This window comes from Hippocampus comes, unplaced genomic scaffold (genome assembly GCF_001891065.2).
Source record: "Hippocampus comes isolate QL1 unplaced genomic scaffold, H_comes_QL1_v1.1 scaffold36, whole genome shotgun sequence".
NCBI lineage: Eukaryota > Metazoa > Chordata > Actinopteri > Syngnathiformes > Syngnathidae > Hippocampus > Hippocampus comes.
Genome location: NW_017805695.1, coordinates 1,727,233 through 1,750,948, shown reverse-complemented (window position 1 = coordinate 1,750,948; position 23,716 = coordinate 1,727,233). Strand labels below are relative to the sequence as shown.

General features: G+C 42.2%; 1 protein-coding gene and 1 long non-coding RNA gene across 3 annotated transcripts; one reads left to right on the top strand and one right to left on the bottom strand.

Moving 5' to 3' along the window:
• The first annotated feature begins 250 nt into the window (after positions 1-250).
• On the top strand, positions 251-3,286 carry LOC109523063 (uncharacterized). Its single transcript, XR_002169691.1, has 2 exons — positions 251-521; positions 3,174-3,286. It is a non-coding gene; the product is annotated as an uncharacterized LOC109523063 (long non-coding RNA).
• A 2,607-nt stretch (positions 3,287-5,893) lies between these two features.
• On the bottom strand, positions 5,894-21,814 carry LOC109523105 (coiled-coil domain-containing protein 85A-like). Of its 2 annotated transcripts, none has more exons than XM_019882014.1 (4): positions 21,067-21,813; positions 18,121-19,189; positions 10,505-10,562; positions 5,894-7,114 (listed from the first exon to the last, which is right to left on the bottom strand). In XM_019882014.1, exons 1-4 carry the CDS (start codon positions 21,298-21,300, stop codon positions 7,099-7,101), a joined length of 1,377 nt encoding a protein of 458 aa, XP_019737573.1. In that variant the 5' UTR covers positions 21,301-21,813; the 3' UTR covers positions 5,894-7,098. The 2 variants fall into 2 exon arrangements, 1 of the variants encoding a protein (XP_019737573.1); XR_002169701.1 differs by having other exon boundaries at positions 7,086-7,114; positions 18,110-19,189; positions 21,067-21,814.
• Between the last annotated feature and the right edge of the window lie 1,902 nt (positions 21,815-23,716).

The following is a 23,716-nucleotide window of genomic DNA, read 5'->3' as shown; positions in this document are numbered from 1 at the left end:
ACTTGAACTATAACATTATCCTCCATTTTGTGAAATCCTTCAGTTTAAGGCTAAACTGTAATCAATGTGGAACTGAGCTACCTTCCATCCAAGACATCGATGTTTTTCAACAAACATTTTCTGGAAAATGTTTTCTGGAATACAAACTGTTTGACCTTAGAGGCATTTAATTCAAAATAGGTATTAAATAAGTATTTTTACTGTATTCAATCAGATTATGATAGAATTTATGAATACAGACAGTATGTTTGCAAAGTGTATGGAATTGCTCTTGTTGTGACACATGCATCTGACTTTGATGCAGACAGCGTGATTTCAGTTCCGTTTCTGTGACGATGTGAATGTCGAGTGTGAATGTTTGTTCTGTATCTAGATGTGACCTGCGACTGACTGGTAACCAGTCCAGGGTGCAGTTTGGCTTTCAAGTGGAGTCATCTGAGGCTCCTGCTCACCTTGTGCCCAAACAGGATAAACAGCGTGGAAAAAGGATGGTTCGATGAATGGATCTGCTGAGATATACAGTAATGTATTCGCCAGGGTCATACATCTTCATCTTGACATCTCGGCGCAGAAACAAAAATTCTCAGGAATTTATGCATCACTTTAGAGGAATTGCTATCTTTGGTTATTCGCCAAAATTACATCAGTGAAAATTAACATTTCAAAACAGCAGTTCAGGTATAATGCTAGTGGTGATTGTTTAACTAAAAGCGGTACTACAAGTCACTTTGTAGTTTATGAACTTAAATTGAGGCTAATTAATCACGTTATGTGTAGCAACAGTCAGGTGATAAACCCTCACAAATACCACAGGACAAAGGTAGCCCTAGAGTGAGACAAGATATTCTATTGTCTGTTGTTGCCATGCTAATTGACATGTGTCGTTATCACGGAGAAGGGTGGTGAATGTGTGTGTTGTGTTGAGCTAAGCACTGCACTTGTTGGTCCATAATATGTTAATATAGCCTCGGGTTTGATTCCCTGTTAGGATGAGTGTATGTGAACTAAATAGTTTCAATGCTATACGACAGCCGGCACACTAGTCTTAAAACATGATGTAAGTGCTCGTATTAAAAAAAATAAATAAACAAAAAAAAAACCCAATATAAAAGCGTAAAGCGGAGAGAGAATAATACTCCCTTGTTTTAGAGTCCTGCTTAACCCTTTCATGCACCCTGTAGCCTGAAAACATAATCAAAACAAGCTGTCCACTGTAGAAACTGCTGTCCCTGAAAGGGTTGTAAAGTTGCTGCGCTTTAAACGGTTTTAATACCAGGAATTGTACTGCAGGGTTTTGGTGCCCGGAAGAATCATGTGGCGTGCTGCAAAAAGTATAACAATAACAAAAAAGTGTGACATGAGACCTTTAGTCGAGACAATACACATTAATAGCAATGTAATTTGAAAAAAAAAATTTAATGAAAATTATTCCGACAAATTAATTGGGATGAATTGATAAAATCCCTAATGCAAAGTCTTGGCAGTCAGGTTAGAGTGGAGATTTTTACTCAGCACCTTGGACAGCGAGGCCGATGTGCGAGTCACTTGCCACACTATCGTCCTAGCAACTTTGTAAGTGTGCAGAAAATCTTAGTTAAGTATATCCATCCATCTATTTTCTGGTCCGCTTATCCTCCACGCAAGGGTCGCGGTGACATGCAGCCATCTATTCCAGCTGTCTTCGGGCAGAAGGCAGGAGACACCCTGAACTGGTTGCCAGCCAATCACAGGGCACACACAGACGAACAAGCATCCGCGCTCACATTCACACTTAGAGACAGTTTGGAGTGTTCCATTAACCCGCCACGCATGTTTTTGCAATGTGGGAGGAAAGCGGAGTACCCGGAGAAAACCCACGCAGGCACGGGGAGAACATGCAAACTCCACACAGGAAGGCCGGAGCCGTAATCCAACTCCGCACCTTTGCACCGTGAAGCTGACACTCTAACCAGTCGACCACTGGCCCGCCCGTTAATAACATGTCAAAACAACAAAATGTGTACTCACCCATATCGAAGGTGAAGGAAGATGCATTCCTCTGAATGCTCCTGTAAAACATGATGTTCTCCATGGCACAGTTCAGGCTTATCTCAAATCAATGTCACACATGGACACGAACGTTTGAGGTGAAAGGTGGTCTCCATGTTTCCACTTCACAAATCTTTGATCTCCCTCCCTTGACATCATTCACCCGCAGCAATCTGCTTGCAGCGCGCTTTGTCTCATCAGGTTCTCCTTCCGCCATGCCAAAGACCGTGCCTCAAGTCGGCTGTGATCACAATGACAGCAGCGGAAAGCACCCATTTTTAAATGTGTCAAGCTGTTCAAAACTTTTTTTCTAGGCCTAGGCATCCATGCAAAGTTTGACAGCTTGCTGCACTAAACTTGACCTTAGCACCAAAAAAAAAAAAAAAAAATCGGGCCCTAAATTATTTTTAGTTATTTATTGTCATTACTCATTACATTAAACTCATTATGAGTTTTTCTCACATATAGTCATTGGATTGGACCCTTCGCTTATGTACCGGTCAGTTCAATTTAAAAGTTATGTTTTTGCTTAACGCATAACTCTCAATGAGACATGGGAAGGACATCTCTCTCTGACTGTTACTTAATTAATAAAATGTATTCTTTAATACATGTAACAATGTAATCAAACCCGCCCTTAGTAGTTCTTTGTATTGAAGTACAGATCACAACGTTCTCACCTTGGCAGAGGTTTGCGTCTGTTGACCTTTACGATTGGAGTTTTCTAATGGTAGTTATGGAGATTGCATCTGTTGATATACAAAGTAAAACAGTGATGTGGGGCATAATATCCTCTGGTCATAATGCTGCGGATAGAAAAGCTAGATATTCCACCCACACACCAGCTGCAGGCAGACATGAATCTCATCCAATATTTTCATCTTGTTGCTGTAACAACGTTGTTTACGCACACGATCATTTTACCCCTATTTTTCTGTGATCTTTTTCAACTGTTCTATTAAATTAACAAGAGCAATTGTAATTTATTTTCTTACTTTCTAAATCACTATATGAGCTGCGTAGATTATGCTCGAAAGAATGCATTTAAACTATTGAAAAATACACACAGGACTGATAAGTTAAGCTGAAGACAAGCACAGGACTCACAGGCAGACACAATGAGGCCGGTACTGTTTTATTGTCAGGATAGAGGGACGGGTCAAGGAGGCAGGAACCAAAGGCAGTCAGAAAACCCAAACCAAGGTGTACTGAAGGGCTGAGCGCGACCGCTGGGCAGCAGCGTGTATGACAGGTAAGGTAGCTAGCGAACTGGCAAAGGTGGCTCTTCAGACTGGCCTTTATGCTGCAGAGGCGAGTGTGGCTGATGAGGTGAAGACTGGCAGGTGTGTCGGTGAGACAGGTGCAATGATTAGGGAGACACCCAGCCCACACTGAATTAAAGCATAGGCAACCAAAAACAGAACAGAGGGAGGGGCCACGCAGTGGAACACAGAGGAGGAGACATGATGGATTCTAAATCAGGGGTGTCAAACTCATTTCACATTGTGGGCCGGACCATTAAAATTATACCATACTCTGCTATAAATAACCAAAATATCATGTCTTTCCTTTGTTTGGGTATAGTGAAGCACAAGAACACTGATTGTACAAAGGCACAAAACTTTAACAAGTAATTGGTATTGAAAAATATAGTCATGCATTAAACGAGATTTATAAAGAAAGGATTTTTAAAAACCATTTACACATGTGCATATAAAATCAAAATTTAATCCCTGCCTACACTTTACAAACGAAAGAGAAAACAGTGTTCCCCCTAGCGGATAACCCATGAAATGCATCTTATTAAAAATATTCTTACAGTGTCTTTTATACATGTTTTCATTTTTTAATTATCCTGCGGGCCTGATTGAACCTCCTCGGGGGCCGGTTCCGGCCCGCGGGCTGTATGTTTGACTCCACCGTTCTAAAGAAAGCAACACAAATACACTAAACAGAAACAATGTTTTCTGTAAAGTCACTTTATTGGTTTCTACATACAATTTGGGATATCATAATTACAGCAATATCATATGGTGAGGAGTCAAAAATAATTTATGGTACACTATATATGTATAAAATTACAGATTTACAGGACTACTGTTGACTAGTAATACTATTGCTATCATAACATATTTCTCTTCATTTCATTCTTCAGTCAAACTGAGACATGAGAATAAGTGGTTATATAGGATGTACATATAATCCTAATGTATTTGTTTCTTGCTTATTTTTATATGTGTTGACAGGCATGGAAAAAAAAGTCTTCAGAAAAGCTCTTGCGGAACCTGAGCTTCCCTTTACAAACCACACAGGATCCAGAAACAAATTTTTGTTACAAAGTTCTTGTTGTGTAGTTGAATTGTCAGATTTTGTTCATCACAATTCCAAAGCGCAGCGTGACAGTAAAGTGATTTTCTCTGCTACCTTACAGAAAAAAATTCTTGATTCCAGCTCTCACTGGTCTTAACCGATCAATGTTGATGCTCTTTTTGTGGGGAATCGGTTCTTCTCATGTACATGTAGATTTTTTTTCGGTGTGTTTTGGTTCCTCGTACAACTTAAATCGCATCATTTTGATTTCCAGTCTGTTACTTGAACAAAAAAATCTGGATTCAGTCCTCAGGTGTTCCGCCGGGAGCACTGTACATTGGACATGTGACGAATAAAGCATCATGACCGTTCCCATTTTCCACCATGATGTTTGGTTGTGTGTATGTATTTGTATTTTAATAGAGAGGTGTTTCTGAACACTTTTGGATGATTAATGCCTGTTTTGTCATTAACTAAAATAATGGCTTTGGATATACATTGTTGCGATACCACTTTGAGGTTGAATATAAGGATGAATTTCTTTTGTATTGCTTTTACATGATAGCATATATTTTATTAAAATCTAGACATTCATCCTCAAATTACAAAGAATACTTAACTGTCTTTCTGCATCCATATACTCAGTATAAATAAGTTTGAAGCCCCTATAAAGGCTAAAATTGGCAGCAAATTTAAAGTTGTGGTGCTTCACCCAAAACATAAATAATTTCATGACCAGGAAAATGGGTGCTACTTCATCTAGCTTCTAGACATACGGCTCAATTCAAAATGTAATAGTTCATGTGGACTATGACTATAATAAGCACACAAGCAAACTTACACTTGCTGTTGGGACATAATGGTGCATTTCAATGTGCCTGTTTGGGAATTTGGTTCATCTCTGCGTTATGGCACACAGAGGTTGTAGCTCTTTTGACATGCGTCCAGCACATCTGAAATTTTGGTCGCAGATATTCATCTGAACTTTACACTTGCTGGAACAACGTTAACATTGTGACGAATGTATTTCGTTCATAAATATGGCAACAGCATGCAGTGCCTTGAATGATTGCAGGACTAGAGCAAGTCAGTTTCTTCAGCTGTGTCATGGACTATCATGTGATCCTCACGCGCTGCTTTTAAAGGATAAAAGAGGCGCTGCTTTGATTGCTGACAGATGACGTTAGCTATATTCAAGCCCACAATGACGCAAATTTCCCTGTTTAAATCCACTATGAGAAAAACAAAACAAGGTCTACCCTGCATCGGTGTACATTTAAACTGCAACTCGCATGAGACTTATGCTCGGCACGAAAATAGAGCTCAATGGCACAATCCATCATGACACATGATGACAGCGGGATGGTAGGATGAGGCCCATTAGGCAGACAGTCGTCACTGCCACATTCACACAACCGAAACACCTATACGTGACGCCATGTTTTCTCCGGTCAAAGTTTACAAAACTATCTGTTTTAAAATGCTCACTGTAGAGACGAGTGTTAGTGTTGTGATACTTGGCTCTTTACAATGTCAATCCGGATCCTTATTTTTGAGGAATTTAAATAAACACACCAATCTGTTCTGTACATCAACGCATCCGGGAAAGATAGATTTTCAGATTGTACGCAAATATCGGCCCCGATATTAAAAAATGGCTTCTATTGGACCGATCCTGCAAAATTAGGGAGATATTTAGGCCGATATTGAAGGCCGCATTAAAATACACTAGCGTAGAACCAGCCAAAGTGCTCTCAACTCTAAAAACAATATTTATTGTAAATCTTGAAACTTGATGGAAATATTTTCACGAGCGCATGGTCACATTCACTTCAATGAGAGTCGCAGCCGCAGCTTCCTTTGGCGTAACCCCTGATGCTTTATGATGACGATTATTATCATTATTATTTGCACTACGAGTGCAGCCAATACTGAACAGATTCGCGGTGGTCGACGCAAGCTACAAAATAAGTCTAAAATTAGTGATGAAAATTCGCGAAAGGGGCATTGACGTAGAATTGAGTCTCGGCCAGCAGAGTACAAGTGAGCTACAACGTGAACCATTTGCCTAATGCTATGTGCACACCAAATCCGTTGCGAGTGCAGTTCAATTAAAGTCAATACAGTTTGTGCGGTGGGGTGCGGATGCGTGAGGGGGCGTGGGGGATGACGTGTTTGGAGTGGCTGGGAGCGTGCACGCGCACCAAAAATCCACTCATTTAGTCTATTCGCGCTTTGCCTCGCAACGGCCAGTCAGGCTCGCAACGGATTTGGTGTGTACGTACCATAACAATGACATAATCATGATTGTGTAACTCCTTGTGCTTTAATGCCAGCCGTAACAACAGAACAACAATTTTATCATTACTTGAATGTCCTACTGTGTGACACTGTGTTCCCCGAGAAAGTACTCACTCTCTATTTTTACACAGATGTAGAACTGTTCTATTATGAGCATTTTCATTGTTTGCAGGTTCTTAACTTTGGCAATTCAGAAGTTGGTGTCTCAAAATATACACAAACCAAATAAATAAAATGATTTCAGTCATTTGTAGTGGTTAACAGAAATACACAGCAGCAGCCAGTAGGGCAGCAGTTGCTTCAACCTCCATTGATTGATTAAGAACTTCGTGACCATTTACCCCTTCACTTGTGTCCACGTGTCCTTCCATCCATAAATGTGCTAATAACCTCTCTCTCCCCCTCTTTCTCTCTGGAGTGTGTGTTGTCAAGCAGCATCTGATCAAGAGGCATGTGCGGTCAGGAGCCACCAAAGCTGGAAGAGAAGGAGGGAAACAGGGCAATTACTGCATATGCATGCATGTAATGTGTAGGTTGTGAGGTTTTCATGTGTGGGGTCAGCAAAATGCCAGGATCCTTTCTCCCGTGGTAAAGATGACGGCTGATTTATTTATCCATTAGGAGATGCTTCATCATAAAATATTAACCCCCGACCATCACTCACCGGCGGTCAATGCATTAAAACCAGAGTCACACCAGGGTGACCTCTCGTAGTGGCGCGCGCACACATGTGCGCACACACACACACACACACACACGCACACACACACACACACACACACACACACACACACACACACACAGACCTCTGCTCAGGAACATTTATTGTAAATATCACACACCAACATCATAATGACAGAAACTGACTCCTCCGGTACTAAGACCACAGGTGAGTCATTTTCAACAATGAATATTGTGTGCACTGTCTAACACACACAAACTCTCAGTTCAACCAAGTCCACAAACAGAAATATAAGAACGTTTTTCTCTTACTATGCATGTTGCTAAGCGCCTTAGTGCAGGGACTTCTGGCATTTCTTCTCTTGAACAATGGTCTTTAAATTTGGCTTGTATTCCGTTGTTGCCACTCGAAGCAGACACTGTCTGCACGCGAGCTGCAGCAGTTACTTACTACTTGGGTCAGCTTGCCAGATAGGGCAAACCTTTTTGACTTTTGAAGCGACCAACCTCCCGTGATCGACCCGATCGTGCATGTGGAAGCATATACACAGTCATGCACACATGCACGCAGGCGCCAATCATGCACTCACACGCATATGCACGCACGCACGCACGCCACGATAAGCAACAGCTGGAACGGCCCCTCACATGAACGAAACCGAAACACACAGACACACAAATGTTCCCCCTCCCCCCAATTTACTCCTCCCACCCCCCTCGCAGTCGACTTGGGACCAGTCTGCTGGTTCCTGGTCGATCGTAATCAACATAGTTGGGTTCCCTGCCTTAAAATCAGAGGTAATTTGCTGACTGGTTTAGTGCTTAGCGCCATTGCGCATGAGCGGTGACATCAAGGTCAAAATTCAGTTGTCATCTGACTGGTTGCCCTGTATGTCAATCAAGTAACAGGATTGATGATCGGCTGACATCAAGTTCTGCTGTACTTAGCGCCATTGTTTCAATGGCAGCACCACCACCGAGGCGTTTATGACGCTGGTCATATGAAATCCCGGGAGCGGCATTGAACCAGCCAAAGAGCCGCATGCAGCTTGTGAGCCGCGGGTTGGCCACCACTGCTCGAAATTGTCTTTAGGTGGGATTTTGAGTGTGAATGGCCCAGCCTACTGCCCCAAGTCAGCTGGGATAGCCTCCAGCACGAACACGAATTGAGATGATAGATGGAAAGATGGATGGATGGATAGGTGGTTGGATGGATGGATGGACGGATGTTTTTATTTTGTTCCTCGAAAATTTCTTCACATAAGCCAGTCACAATAATTTCTATATCGACTGCTATAGTGAAAATTAACCTGATAATTTTTGAGGGATTTGATAAATGGTCATTCGCCTGCATGCTAGTTCACACACATGATCAACTTTTATGTGCGCTGCTTCTTCCCTCTCTTTTCTGTCAACTACTTATTTATTTCTTTAAAATATACTTAGAATTCTGGATATGTACAATATATATTGTTGAACTTTGCATCACTGCAAGAACCATTTTGCACAATATAATTACTGTACATATTCTGTCCTGACTTTGGTGACTTGCGCTGAATGGAATCAGCCAGGAATGGAGTCTGGACAGGAGCCCCTGATAATGAACCGTGTGCATACTGCTCAATGAAAAACAGTCATGTGCGAACAATACTTGGACTTATTGCTTTTATCAATGGAATGAAAATGCCGCTCTGCATTTCCCTCCTTCGGCCGGTCAGCAAGAACCCCGTGCATAGGTCAACTTGACGTCCCAGTCGCCACCACTACCACACCAACTGCCATCTGCGACACACCATCAGAAGGCAGTCAGCCTCATGCCAGTATTGGGGTAAATGGCTCCTCCATCCAGCTCGCGGCAAACCGTGAGCGGGTGCCCATGGCATCGCCTCGGCCGCCCCGCCACGCAGCCAACCATCCAGAAAAAAAAATCCTCCTCTCACTCTGTATGGAAATACATAACATACATCTTCCTCTAATCATTTTATTTATTTATTAGACACTGATACGCATCAGAGCTTTTGAGATTGCTCATCGGCTCACAGTCTGAAGTCACAAGAGTTCAGAAAATAACAAACATGAGACTGTAGCCTGTCACTGACCACTTTTTTATATCGTCCTTCGACCCCACTCCATTAGTTGGAAGTGGGATTAAATCGGTTTATTCTTTTAAACTGCACAGATTTATTTTATTTGTGATAAAAAAATAAAACATATTGGTTTCATGTGGAGAAACAGGAAGTTATTGCTCATCAATATCGGTGAAAAAAAAAACTGTTGTGTATCCCTAATAATTGCATACTAGTTGCTTTGACAGATGAACTTCTTTTGAGATTCAACTAGGCACATTTCTTGGATGGTCTCACCCCCACCCCCCAAAAAATGCTGATCCAAGATGTATTAATTACTGAAAATAAGTTTACTAAACACGCGGCACGGTGGGCGACTGGTGAGCACGTCCACATCACATGTAGAGGTGCAGGGTTCAGTTCCAGGCCCCGGCCTTCCTGTGTGGAGTTTGCATGTTCTCCCCGTGCCTGCGTGGGTTTCCTCCACGTACTTCAGTTTCCTCCCACATTCCAAAAAACATGCATGGCAGGTGAATGGAACACTAAATCAGGGGTGTCAAAACTTGGTCCTCGAAGGCTGATGTCCTGCCTGTTTTCCACCACTCCCTCCTGCAACACACCTAATTCAAATGATTAGGAGCTGATCATTTGAATCAGGTGTATTTCGGCAGGGAGAGATGGAAAACAGGCAGGACATTTGCCCTTGTGGACAGAGTTTGGAAACCCATGTTCTAAATTGTCCCCTGGTGTGATTGTGAGCATGAATGATTGTTTGTCTATGTGTGTCCTGCGTTTGCCTGGCAAACAGTTCGGGCTGTCCCCCGCCTACTACCCGAAGACCGCTGGGATAGGCTCCACCACGCCCGCAACTCTCTTTGAAGATAAGCGGCTCAGAAAATGGATGAATGGATGGATCGATGGGAGAATGTGACTCAAATGAATGTAAATATTGCTCTCCACAGAATGGACCTGAATGTGTCTTTTTTCTTATTTTTTTAAAACACCATTCTATAGGTTCAACATATGCAATACTATGTTTAATGTATATAACTCATCTGTCTTGAAAACAAGACATTTGTACCTTCTTTTTTTTTTCTTAATATATGCGAGAGTCTCACCTGTCCCAAAGCTTTACATTCCTGCAGGAGTTGGTGCAGCAGCCAGCGGATATCAGAACTAAAAAAAAAAATAAAAAAAGATTATCAATGACAGCATTGATGACATTATTATTCATGAATCAATGCAGACTGCAGAAATATTTGTTTAAATGTCAATCATTAGAGTTAGGATACCAAGAATGGTTACAAATCCAGCCTTGTCAGAGAGACGTGGTACACGCAGAGTGAAACGTGCCGCTCTAGTTGTTCATATGAAACACTTTCTTTTTCTGTCAATTCCCCTTGATTCCTGTCACAGTTGGACAGCCACTGGCAGCAATTTTCACTCCAAGTCTTCCTTTCCTGTCTTTTCCTTTGGTGACAGTCCCATAGATGCGTCACTCTGTGTCAGTCTGTTCTGGCTGTAAACATCTTATTTGGAAACTAACTCAGATGCATTTCATCTCAAACAATTGCAACTGTGCTGCAAGTTAGCAATGGTGAACAGTTTTTCACCTCCCAACAAATCGATGAAGTGTTGTGGTAGGAGAACAGAACACTGACTGCTTCATTATAAACAGAATGCAATAATCTGATCCTATATTGTATTATTAAATTACTGTATTCCTTTCCAGAAAGATATAAATGTTCTGTGTGTTTTTTTTTAGTCTGCAATAGTGTTGTCCGTCATGCTGAGAGGGCCCCTCCTAATGTTCAATAGTGTAACAAACTGTAAATAATCACTTCTCAGAATGATGCAGAGCAGTAAGTATTTGGAAATCCAACGTCTCCTCGCCACAAATTGTAAGACTTCAAATGGACGACCTGTATTTCTATTGCTGGTGTCAAAATGTGATGAAAAATTGTGCTATTCTTAGACTGTCTGTTCTTCTCGACGCAGTTGTGAACTCGACCACGTGACAAGCTTCATGGGCACCACAAGCCAGCTATACCAGGCACATTTCCTGTCACAAAACAGGGACTTTGCTACGTGTGTGTGTGTATGTGTGTGTGTGTGTGTGTGTGTGTGTGTGTGTGTGTGTGTGTGTGTGTGTGTGTGTGTGTGTGTGTGTGTGTGTGTTTGCGTGTGTTTGAGAGAAAGAACAGCATCCATGCATCCATCCTCTGCAATGACATACAGAAACTATGCAGCTTCAAATATCCCTGCTCTCCTCCTCCGAAAGTCAATATTCCCTCATTCACACAGTGACCTGCTTGTACCTCTATAGGAGCATCCCAGTGGCCCAGGCAGCTGAGAGGGCTCTGCACACAGACGCACACACACACACACACGCACCCACACACGCGCACGCTGGAAGACAAGCCTGTGGGCTGATTCACAGCTGTGTCCTCTGGTTCACTTCACTCACTGTGCATGTCAGCGAGAATGATGGACAAGGGTGGATGGATGAAGGAAGAGTGTGCAAGTGTACAGCTTGTGTGCCTATTTTTGAGCGTTCTGCATTTTCATTTTTTGGAAAAGAGGACAACGAGCATGGACAGACAGAGAATCTTGAATTCGAGAAGATCTATTTTCTATCAAAGTGTGGACGCACGTGCACACACACACACACACACACACACACACACACACACACACACACACACACACACACACACACAAACACACAGAAACGCACACAAACACACACATCACCGCCACTCATCTGGCTTTGAAACACTCACACCAAAGGTCAGAACACTGGCTTCACCGAATGCTGGACAATATACACCATACCGCACACATAAACCACACACTTTTTTTTCATTGGTATACATTATGTATAAAGGTACTTAAAGCATTCACCTGGGCACTTGAGTTTCTGTGCACACATCCCTTCAATAAGATTTAAAACGTGTGCGTTTTGTCAGGCGACAATGGTCGTGGTGTATTAACATATTCATTTTGCAAGGTGTGCCTTTGTTGAAATGGAAGGACAAAAAGGGGGCATCAAAGCTGACTCGGGATAAATGACCAGGGAAGCAGCTGTTGGCCTATTTAGCAGGGCGGTACTTAACACAGGGCATCTGATTATACACACAAATGCTCACAGACGCACGCGCACAAAATGACATTGCAAACACAAGCCCACTAGAAACATTGCAAACAAAGCTCAATGTAGCAAGTCCACACAAACTGCCAACTCTGACATTTGGAAACCTCATGGGCAATGTAATAACACCGGATGCTGATGTTACCGAGGCTGCCTTTATTTGTGTATCCTTATCTCACTGTAAGATATCATCTTATTATCCAGCAACCCCCCTGGCCAATGATGTATGACTCCACTGCTAAATATTCATAAGCTCCACCAACTTATTGGTCCCTTTCGTAACAAAAAAAGAGGCCTCACTTGCAAGTCACATGAGCACTTGATTTTGTGTACCGGTAAACGGTTTCAATCCAAAAAAAGAAACAAGTTGCATGTGGCCTAATTGAAATGCTGCATTTTGATTATAGTTGGCCTAATTAAGGCTGGTGTCAAGTCTGGTTACTGCTGGGAAACATGTTCCAACCAAAGGAGGTGACGGGCAAAGGAGAAGCGACGAAAACAAAACAGAACATTTCCAGAAGGAAATTCAATCTTCATATCTTAAGGCCGGTCGTGGGATTTCTCTGGTGAATTTATTCCAATTCCTCCGAGGTTCCAAATACATGCATGAAAGTTTTAGGTGAAGACTTTCTAATGTCCATTGGTGTGAATTTGAGGCTGAATGATTGTTTGTGTATATCACAGGTGTCAAAGTCAACGCTCGGGGGCCAGATCTGGCCCGCCACATCATTTTTTGTGGCCCGCGAAAGCAAATCAAGCATGTCATGTTCCATGATGCTTGCTAAAGTCTGAACTAAAATTTCAAATTGCCATATGTATTCCACAATAACATTCATTATTCTTGACTTCTTATTTTAAAACTAATTATTCATCAATTTGTTGTGCGCTGTGTGTGTAATATGGGGAGGTGATTAAACATTTTTATGGTTTCCCAAAATTCATAACGGCCCTCCGAGGCAAACCGTAACTACAATGTGGCCCGCGACAAAAATGAGTTTGACACGCCTGGTTTATACACATCCTATGATTGACAGGTGACCAGTTCAAGTTGTCTGGAGTTTCTTCCCCAATCTCAGTTAAGATTGGCTGCAGCTCACCCACGGCCCTAACGAGATCAAGCAGTATAAAAGATGGATGGATGCTTGTTTTATGTACCCCGCAGCTAAAATTATCGTGTTGCATACTAAGGAGCCTATGTACATAAACAACTGACCCCCAAGAGTTGTGCAGGTCAAGCAATATTGTAGTGTTCAGGAAGTGAAGCACTTCTCTCAGAACCATTTTCCATATTGGCACAGAAGTGAGTGTATGTGTGTGTGTGCGTGTGTGTGTGTGTGTGTGTGTGTGTGTGTGTGTGTGTGTGTGTGTGCGCGTGTGTGTGTGTGTGTGTGTTAAGAGAATGAGTTCCCAAAGCTCCTGAAACAATATTTTTAGCTTCTTTATTTGATTTACAAACACAGATAGCAAGACTTATTATGGAGGTGATGCTGAAACTATTTGCAAGATGACTTCTGCTGCTGCTGCTGCTGCTGCTGGCTGCTGCTGCTGCTGCTGACTGCACTGGGCTTTAACTAAGCCTGCCTGCTACTGCAAAATTTGAGACCTCTCATCTTTCTATCTGGCCTTGACTCTGCATGTGTCTTTTCTGAATATACACTCATGAAAAATGCTGTCATGATCCCGTTTCTCCACCTGCTTGTTTTGCTGTTTGGTCTATCTTTCCTGAGACTCCTTGATATTCTTTGGTGGGCAGAGTTTCTTTCAATGCGCCAGCTTTTTGTTACAATCAGCATTGTATCCAAAGCCTGGCACCAATTTCTTGTTTATTGCCTCGCAAGTGACCTGTTGTGTATCTGTTTTCGTGTTTGTATCCGTCTTATCGTGTGCTTGTTGTTTGGGAATGGTTACCTCTCCTATCTTCTGTTACTTGATATTTCTTAACTCGTGGAGGTAAGATCCCGGTTGTGATTTGTGTTCTAGGCATCATCCTTTTCCTGTTGCTCATCCAGCACTTTAGTTTAGCTTAAATATTAGAATTAATACAGAATTAATTTGTTGAATCCATTGTCCAACTTTTGTCATTGACGCTTTTCGTTTCATTATTCATGACTGTGTTTCATATGTTCCAGGCTCTCATTGTCTTTTAGGGCTGAATATCGACTCAGATTTGCAAAATCGATTTGATTCTCTTTGATTTTCAATTCAGTTAATGGAAGACATTCTCAGAAAAACCAGTGCTGCGAATAGTTGCTCCGGCCTTTCTGTGAGGCGTTTGCATGTTCTTCCCATGCCTCTGTGGGTTTTCTCCGGGTACTCCTGTTTCCTCCCACATTCCAAAAACATGCATGACGGGTTAACGGAACACTCTAAATCAGTGGGTCTTAACCTGGCTTCGATCGAAACCCAGGGGTTCAGTGAATCAGTCTCACTGGTTCAACAGAGCCTCTGCCAAGGAGGTTAAGACACGCCTGACTCAACATGTCAATTAGTTATGACACGCCCAATTGGCCATCACTGCTGGTTCATTTTGTGCACAATTAAAAAAAATTTTACTTACCGTATACTAATTCTTTTTTCTGTTTTTAATAAATGTTTTTTTTTATGTCTTGATATTCTTTGGTGGTTTGGTTTTGGTTGAATTGCATCACACTGACTCATTTACCATTCAAAATCTGTATCCACAAATCAATTGAAATACAATTCAATACAATACATCGTGACCAAAGTGTACTACTGATGTTCAAGGTAAGAGGTGACCAATTGATATAACAAATTAAAGATGTGAAATGCCAGGTCAGCAAAAGAAACAATGAACTTATGGACACACCCTTATTGCCCTAGTCAAAGGCAACTTCAAAACATGCCTAATGCCGCACACACTGCTCTCACACATGCCACACAACCTCACACAGACTTACACATCTCTACATACTGTGGGGAATAGCAGTGATTAATTTGTGAATGTAAAAGCAAACACACATTATCTTAAAGAAATCAAGATAATGAAGGTCGTTTCAGAGAAACAAGCCTGGCCCCTTTAAGTGGATGAATGACAAAAAAAAAGAGGTCTTTCTCATTTCCTAAATCGTCCGTGAAACTGATAATGGTAGGTTTGATGGAAGCACTACGAATCCTCTTATTGGATTTCTGGAATTTTAAAACTGAAATCAAGTACAGTAATGAAGTACAGTTAAAAGATATTCAAACAAAATACATACCCTGTTTCATTAAATGGCTCAAGATGGCAGAAAGTGATTGTAGAACAACCACAAGGAACAGCCTGAAACGGTGGGGGGAAGAAATCTATGTCCATAAATCCCCGGACAACATGACTTTTGAGAAAGTCAAAGTCTCATAGGAAACTATAATTAAATTAAGGTAACATTTCATGGAGAGGTACAAGAAAAAGAGAGATGGAATCAATTAAGAAGTGTGGCTGCCAGACCGAAGTGGATCACAAGCTGTGTGAAGCTGGATGCTGGACTCAAAGTCATCTTCAAAAAGAGAGAAGGAGCTGTGATCTGACAACCAGAACAGTCTGACAGAAAAGTAAATGAAAAAAACCTTGAAGTGGACTCTGGTCCATGCGACAGTCTGTCAACCCTGTGAATTTATTTTACCAAATAAACTTTACACATTGAGCAGGCCAAGAGCAACCGCGTTCATTTCTTCAGAGATCAAGTGAACATCACATAAGCAAGTCACTTAAGGGCAACAGAGGCAAGGAAAAACTCCCTGTAAATAAGAAACCTCCCCAAAAAAAGTGGGAAAAGTGTCCTGGAGTTCTTGATCCTTGGAGCATGTTGACAAAGGCATGTCATTAAGAAACCTGGCAAGTGTATTAATTGGGTAAAAATGCCAATTTCACCTTAAAGAGATGAAATGCAAAAGTGTACTTGCAATGCAAGTGTTATCTCAACATGAAACCTTCGCTCAATCAAATTGTCGACTCTTAATTATCACAGGCAATTGTTTTCTCTGACTTCTTTCTGTGTGCAGTCATCCATCCATTTTCAGAACCACTTATCCTCACCAATAACCTATTTTTCCCCAATATTAATCAGCATTCATCCACACAGACAGAAACAACAAGCCAAACATCTCATTAATCGCCACAACGCTACACACCAACCAACACAATTGATCAACAATGACCTTTGTTTATAATTGGGTTTATTCCTACCTGACCATAAGAGTATTTTCAGTTTTTGATGTAAGTTTTCTACAAGCTATGAACTCGGTTGAGGTGTCCGTAAGGCCCAATTCCAGGTTCATCTCTTTATAATCTCTCGATGCTGCCCCCTCGGTGACTTCATCGGGAGACACTGTATGAATTTCCTTATTTACGTGTGTTTCACAGCTTTACCAGAGATGGGTATCATCAGTCCGGTGAGTAAGTCAGTTATGCGTTATGTGTTTTATTGACAGTAGAAAGTAAGAAGCGGAAATGAAGTCTATTTGTGTCATGACGTCCGTGCATTGCGGGTTGGATGGAGATATTTCAATCGATCACAATTACAATGTATACTGGAGATTTCATTCATTCATTGTGATCAGAGGAGCTGTAAGGTCGAGAAAAGGAATGACAATTTTAAGGGGCCATAACTGACAGGGGCTTAAGAAAAAAAAAATCAATCTGCCGTGGGGCAGTTTGTCTGTGTATGGTGGAACCCAAAATAAAATTTTATCACTTGACCCAAAATTATTTAGGGACACCCATGACAATGATAAAGCCTAATTTTGGTTACACAGTGGAAACTTGTTTTGGGTTCATTGTCCATTAAATTGAAGTATGTTTTTCACGGCCTAAAAACACAGTACTGTCCAAATTATTGTTAATAAATAGAAAAAGAGCTTGGAACTGTTTGGAAAGATATGAAATGTATCCAACCTGACATTGCCGGTACGTGGCGGGTGGATAATGGCAGCTGGTCGCATTCATGAGATGCGATGTTAGCTTTTTTCACCTCCACTATGACTGGAGGTAAAAAAACAAAACAAAAAAAAAAACACTTGGATACTGTACCAAAAATAGCATGTTCAAGCGATGTGTACACAATCTCGCTCCGTTAAACAATAACCATATACTGTATATCAATTGGTAGATACGACACGCTCCTTTTGAGCTGCATGCTTATGGTAATGATAAGTTAATGTGGATGTTTTCCGTTGCCTTTTCTGGGATTGGGGCCTCTCTAAATATGGCCACTGCGTAGGCATGTCTGTTAGCCTGCTCAGTTCTACTGTATATTGGTGACAGCAGCGGTGCAACCTGGAAATACGTGTACCAGTGAGTGGCTGTTGATTGTGCCACAGCACCAGTAAATACTGTACTGCACCAATTCTGGAATGACAAGATTCTGACATCTACTGCACAAAGGGTTGATTTCAGTGGACGGAACACTATTTTCTGTCCATTAAATCTAGAGTCCATTGGTTCCTGGTCTGTTAAATCGATTTTCCACTGTGCACAGACCTGGACATGGCAATAAGCAGCTGAATATCGATTTATTTTTCAAATGATACATGGTTGAAGAAGACAATATGATTTTAAAGACATAATTAATATTACCCTGTGCCTACCGTTGTACAGACTCTGGTGTTGGGGCGACATCTCCTCTCCAGCAGCCCTCCTGTGAACCGCATCCCGGTTCGGGGAGCCTCCACTATTCCCTCCCATACTGTATTCCAGCCCAGGACTGACTTTAAAGTGATGGAGGGGTCGTATAGACTCTGGACTCCCCATTATCACTCTCCCTTTCCTTAGATGCTCAGGTGTTCCGAGTACTGTTTTCTTTGCCTCGGGGCTCCCACAGCTTGCCCCCATAATGTTATCTGTACAGTGTCTTTGACTCAACTCTGGATTGGACTTGGCCATGCTCTTCCCACACCCTGGTGATACTTGCCCTAAAATTAATAACTGCTTCTGGACAAGTAGGTCAGAGCTGCAAGCCTTGCGGTGGAAATTGCATGTTTGCCTTTTGGGAGATTTGTTTTGTTTTTCCGGACTGTGTCCTCCAAAGTCTTGAGGGTCCAGGTTGGTGAGGGAGCCACCTCGTGGGCGGCATGGCTGGGGGAAGGTGTGGTATTCTGGAGTGGAGCTATGCCTCCTGCCTGTGGAATCGCACAGATCTCCCAGTCTGTCAGGTGGTTCCAGGAGAGAACATCTTGATCTAGGGCTCGCACTGGAACCCAAAGGTGAGAGTTTTTGCTGAGCAAGATCAGGGCTCTCTGTGCTTCCCGTACTGGAAGTGCTGCTTCCATCACCAACATCACGCAACAGGCCGGGTGCAGGTAGCCCTCCCCCGAGCTGTGACAGATTGCTCTGACTGTCAATGGAAGTCCTACAGCCGTTCCCCTCTTGCCTCCAGGCACTACTCCCTAAAGCAGTAGCAGCAGCTCTCTCCTCCTCCAGCATGAGGCACACCTCCTTCAGCTCCAAATTATCTCGCATAACATCACTCTGCCGCTGTTCCAACTCCTTCAGCTTCTGCAGGTAGATAGCCACCTCCTTCCTCATCAGACCACTGCTGTAGCGACCAAGGCGCTGCCACTCTCGTGTCACCCGTTTCCCTTTCTGACGGTCATCATCCAGGAAGCAGCACAAGTCCCGAAGCTCCTGGTTATCTTCCTGCAATTTCTGGTTCACATCCTGGTTTTGAGAAACAGATACAAAAAAAAGGCAAGGTCACGCACATATCAGAACTGGTGAGGGATGACATGAAGAAGTTAGGATAAATATTTGGGGGGATAGTTTGTATTTCATGAGAAGTTTATTTCGTTTTGGGCGGCCCAGTGGTCGACTGGTTAGCGCGCCGGCCTCACAGTGCAGAGGAGCAGGGTTCAATTCTGGCTCCGGCCTGCCTGTGTGGAGTTTGCATGTTCTCCCTGTGCCTGCGTGGATTTTCTCTGGGTACTCCAGTTTCCTCCCACATTCCAAAATCATGTGTGGCAGATTAATGGAACACTCTAAATTGTCCTTAGGTATGAATGTGAGTGTGGATGTTTGGTCGTCTATGTATGTGTATATATCCAGGGATCTTAGCAACTTGTGTTATGGCAAGTACGAGTGCGCAGCTGACATGACAGCTGTACTGCAGGGATGATAAAATATTTTCTTTTTTTCTACTGCATGTGCATTTTTGGTTTTCATGTTAATATGCGTTTCTCAATGGAAAAACTGCACACCCGTGTACTGCATAATATGTGGTGGGGTAGGCGTCTATAAGCTCCTGCTTCAGCCTAATCCTTTTGGGCTCTCATTACCATGCACCCAATATTGTAGGTAAATGTCTGGTGTACCATGCCCAAATAAACTGAACTAAACTAAGCTGCACATCATGGAGGAGGATAAGAAATGGAGGATAGAATTTTCATATGAACACAAACAAATTTATGGAAAAGAATTGAAGACCAGCAGCTGCCACTTATATGTGTCAATATACACAATATAATTTTTTGCCATAGAGACTGAAAAGAATGTGAAACTGCCGGAGAGAAACTGATGTACAGAAATTATGACTATGGCGAGGTTGATGCGATTCCAAGTACTTCCTGTACTACAAAGTCTGATATTCCTGACAGCAAGAGGATGCGCAGAACACAAACCAATGCCCCGTTGGAAGTAACCCAATTGAGTTTCCATGATCCAATATTTGCATTAGAAAATGGGTAACCCAGGGGTCTTATGTGGGCCTTTAAAATCCAAATAAGAGCGTATTCGGATTAACATGGCCTTTAAAAACATGAACAGTGCCAGTATTCTGGTTTGAAAAAGGTTATTGATTGCACGCAAATGCAGTCACTTTTGCCTGACATTAATAATAATAAAATGCTGTCATTGCATTAGTCAAAGATAGTCAACCCAACGTATAGCTTTGAGGTAATTTAGCGAGTCTTTTTATTGTAGTTTGCAAAATTTTCCAAGTACCGTAATTTGCTCAGTACTGGGTTTACAGTACTTACCGATGTGTGTGTGTGTGTGTGTGTGTGTGTGTGTGTGTGTGTGTGTGTGTGTGTGTGTGTGTGTGTAACCGATGTGTGTGTGTGTGTGTGTGTGTGTGTGTGTGTGTGTGTGTGTGTGTGTGTGTGTGTGTGTGTGTGTGTGTGTGTGTGTGTGTGTGTGTGTTAAATCTGTCCAAAAAGGTTGTCTTTGTTCGATGTTAATGTCATGTGTTAGCTCACATCCTGTGCATCTCATGGGGGGCTGCGCTAATAATACATGTCTGAAAAGATCTGGACTTCATAATTTCATATAAAACAATTACTGTATTATGAGGATGGTTTTAGTCCAGGTAAATATACTGTGTGTACATGGAAAATGAGCACTATATAAGGATTGATTTTAATTAAAAGTAGTCCATTAAGTCAGACCATCCATGGGGTTATTTCTTTTTTTTTCCCTGACAAATACCATATTCCAACAAAGTAAATCTCTACAATACACTGTCACCAGTTTACTTAAAAATGTATGTACTTGGGCCCTTTCAAACCCTTGTTTGCAGCTCACTCACCCGCAACCGATCTCACCTTCAAACTCCGGATCTCATTAAGGTGTTGCTGGAGCCTTCTGTTCACTTCCCGCATCAGGTTCCCGTGCTCCACGATGACGCCTCTCTTCTCTGCCTCGGTCCTCCGCAACCGTCTCACCAGCTCGTCTTTGCTCCACAGGAGCAGCTCCTCGTCGGCTACCTTGGCGATGTCGTCCGCGTGACTGTCTGCCCTTTTGGACGGCTGCGGTTTGTGCGCTGCGCCTTTCTCCATCCTTTACAACTTCAATAAAGGCCAAAAAAGTATTGTCCTAAGAATTCCAGAGGCTACACTATTCTTACCCTACAGTGATCGGGTTCACTAGCCCGTCCTTTTTTTTTTAATCGAAATAGCTGTCATTTAGGTTGCTGCGGCTCCGTTAACCACACCGCACTCTTCTGATACGACATATGATAACGGAGTATCACCATAGCTCTGTCTCTGCCTGGCACCTGGAATGGCTTGGCCGTAGGTGCAGGGCTCTGTCCAGGTGCTCAAGACCGCCATGCGTCCACCAGCCGCCTCTCGGTGCCCACCTCCGTCGCACAGAGAAGAAGAGCACCGGAGGGGCGGCTGCAGGTGCAAAGAGAGCGAGGACGAACCGGTGTGTTCATGTTGCAAAGTCTCTGCTTGCGCTCCTGTGGCTGCCTCTCCTTGTGCGCCATCTGGGGTAATTTATAGAGCAGTACAACCAATGTCAATTATTTCCAAACATTAAATTTGAACATCTATTCGATTTAATGTCTACTTAAGAGTCCGCTCTTTGTCCTCACGTGTAAGAGAATTTAGCACACTTGGTCGCAGTTCAAGAACAACAGTGTCTGACAAATAACGTTGTATTCCACTATTGCATTCCATCACTGACATTTCTGCACACTCATAAAATAACTTGGGTCGACGAGGATAACTACATGTTACGAATGAAGCGAAACTGGGCACGTCTGCGTGTTGCAAGTGTAAGTTTATGTTAAATTATTAATTATTTTCATTGTATATTTGAGCATCATATTCTTTTATGTTATAGTTATCTAAATTATATTATGTTTAATAATTGTTGAAACATTCTTATGTTGCTTGGGTCTGATTGGCTAAAGAGAAGCAGGAAGTGCTTTCGTGCTGAAAGGGGGGTGCGTTCTCGTTCATCCGTTCGGAGGTGCAGATGTTTTTTTTTTCTTTCTCCTTTTAATAAACTGAATTAAAGGATTCCATCTCTCCTTTTGTCATTCGTAAAGAAGAGCCATCCACTGAAAAACAACGAACCCCTCAACTTACATTGGTGGCAACGGTGTTGGTATGTTTTGTGTGGCTTTTTGACTCTTTTTATGCAAGGATTTTTTTCTTGCGAATTGTCATCTTGCTAGCCACATGGAGTTTTGCGATCTACTGAATGGCTGCTGCTAGTCAGTATTTTGGATGAGATTTTGAGGTTTCCTGCAGTTTTATATTTTTTTTCCCTACCTTCTTTTTGGATATTATTACCGTCATTGTTCAACCTTTTTGAGTTCACCATGTCCATTTGTCAACCAACTGAGATGGCTCATTCTGCTACTACTTCTGTGGCTGCTGCAAATGTTACTCCACCTGGACGCCTCAACGTTGATTCATCACCAGTTTTTAAAGGAGAGTGGGACGACTGCCTCAATCAGGCGGCTCTGGCCTGTAACACCAGCTCTCACTCCTCCACGGGATTCACCCGCTTTTTCCTGACACATGGTCGAAAGGCACGGATGCCCGCTGATGTCCTGTTCCTCTCTAATGTCCAGTCGTCAATCTCCACAAACTCCAGCTGACAAGACAATACAAGTGACCCAAAAGCTGCAATCTGCCTTCAGATCTGCTGCTGTGGACAGAAGGCCTACAGCTCTGCCTGCAGCATTGGCCTCAAGTCCCAGTTCCTTTACACGCCCAGGCCACCGCCATGTTAATTTCAAAAACTTTGTTCTGACATGTTCCTGATGCCTTTCCCCCCTGTAAAATGTTGTTCATTTGTTATAACCTGAATTTACAGTTAAGTGATCGAATTAGAAATGAGGACATTTCTCAAGTGGGAGGGGGAAGAATGTAATCTTATGTTAGATTATTAATTATTTTCATTTTATATTTGAGCATTATATTCTTTAATGTTATAGTTATCTAAATTATATTCTGTTTAATAATTGTTGAAACATTCTTATGTTGCTAGCGTCTGATTGGCTAAGTAAAGAGAAGCAGGAAGTGCTTTCGTGCTGAAAGGGGGGGGTGTTCTCGTTCATCCGTTCGGAGGTGCAGATGTTTTTTTTTCTTTCTCCTTTTAATAAACTGCATTAAAGTATTCCATCTCTCCTTTTGTCATTCATAAAGAAGAGCCATCCACTGAAAAACAACGAACCCTTCAATTTAGACAAGCACTACTAGTGCACTGTCATTGCTGCAGCACTTTGAGTTGGCTAATACAGTGCTGCCAGCCAGTTGTGTTAAATCAAAATGCTTCCTAAATTCCAATACAACATGTAATTGACCCAAGCTTGAAATAATTTAAACTCATCTCAACACAAAAAAATACTATTGGACATGAGGGACCACAAATATTAAAAACACATTTTAAGCATGATCGCATTCCAATGGCACTCAGTATGATGCACGAATATATATATATATATATATATATATA

Bases quoted from the DNA above. Each gene is read 5' to 3' on its own strand.
- LOC109523105 (XM_019882014.1), bottom strand. From the start codon at position 21,300: ATGGAGAAAGGCGCAGCGCACAAACCGCAGCCGTCCAAAAGGGCAGAC. The intron at 19,190-21,066 runs GTGAGATCGGTT...TCTCAAAACCAG, and splicing joins ATGAGATCCGGAGTTTGAAG to GATGTGAACCAGAAATTGCA. The intron at 10,563-18,120 runs GTAGGCACAGGG...TTTTTTTTTTAG, and splicing joins ACACCAGAGTCTGTACAACG to TTCTGATATCCGCTGGCTGC.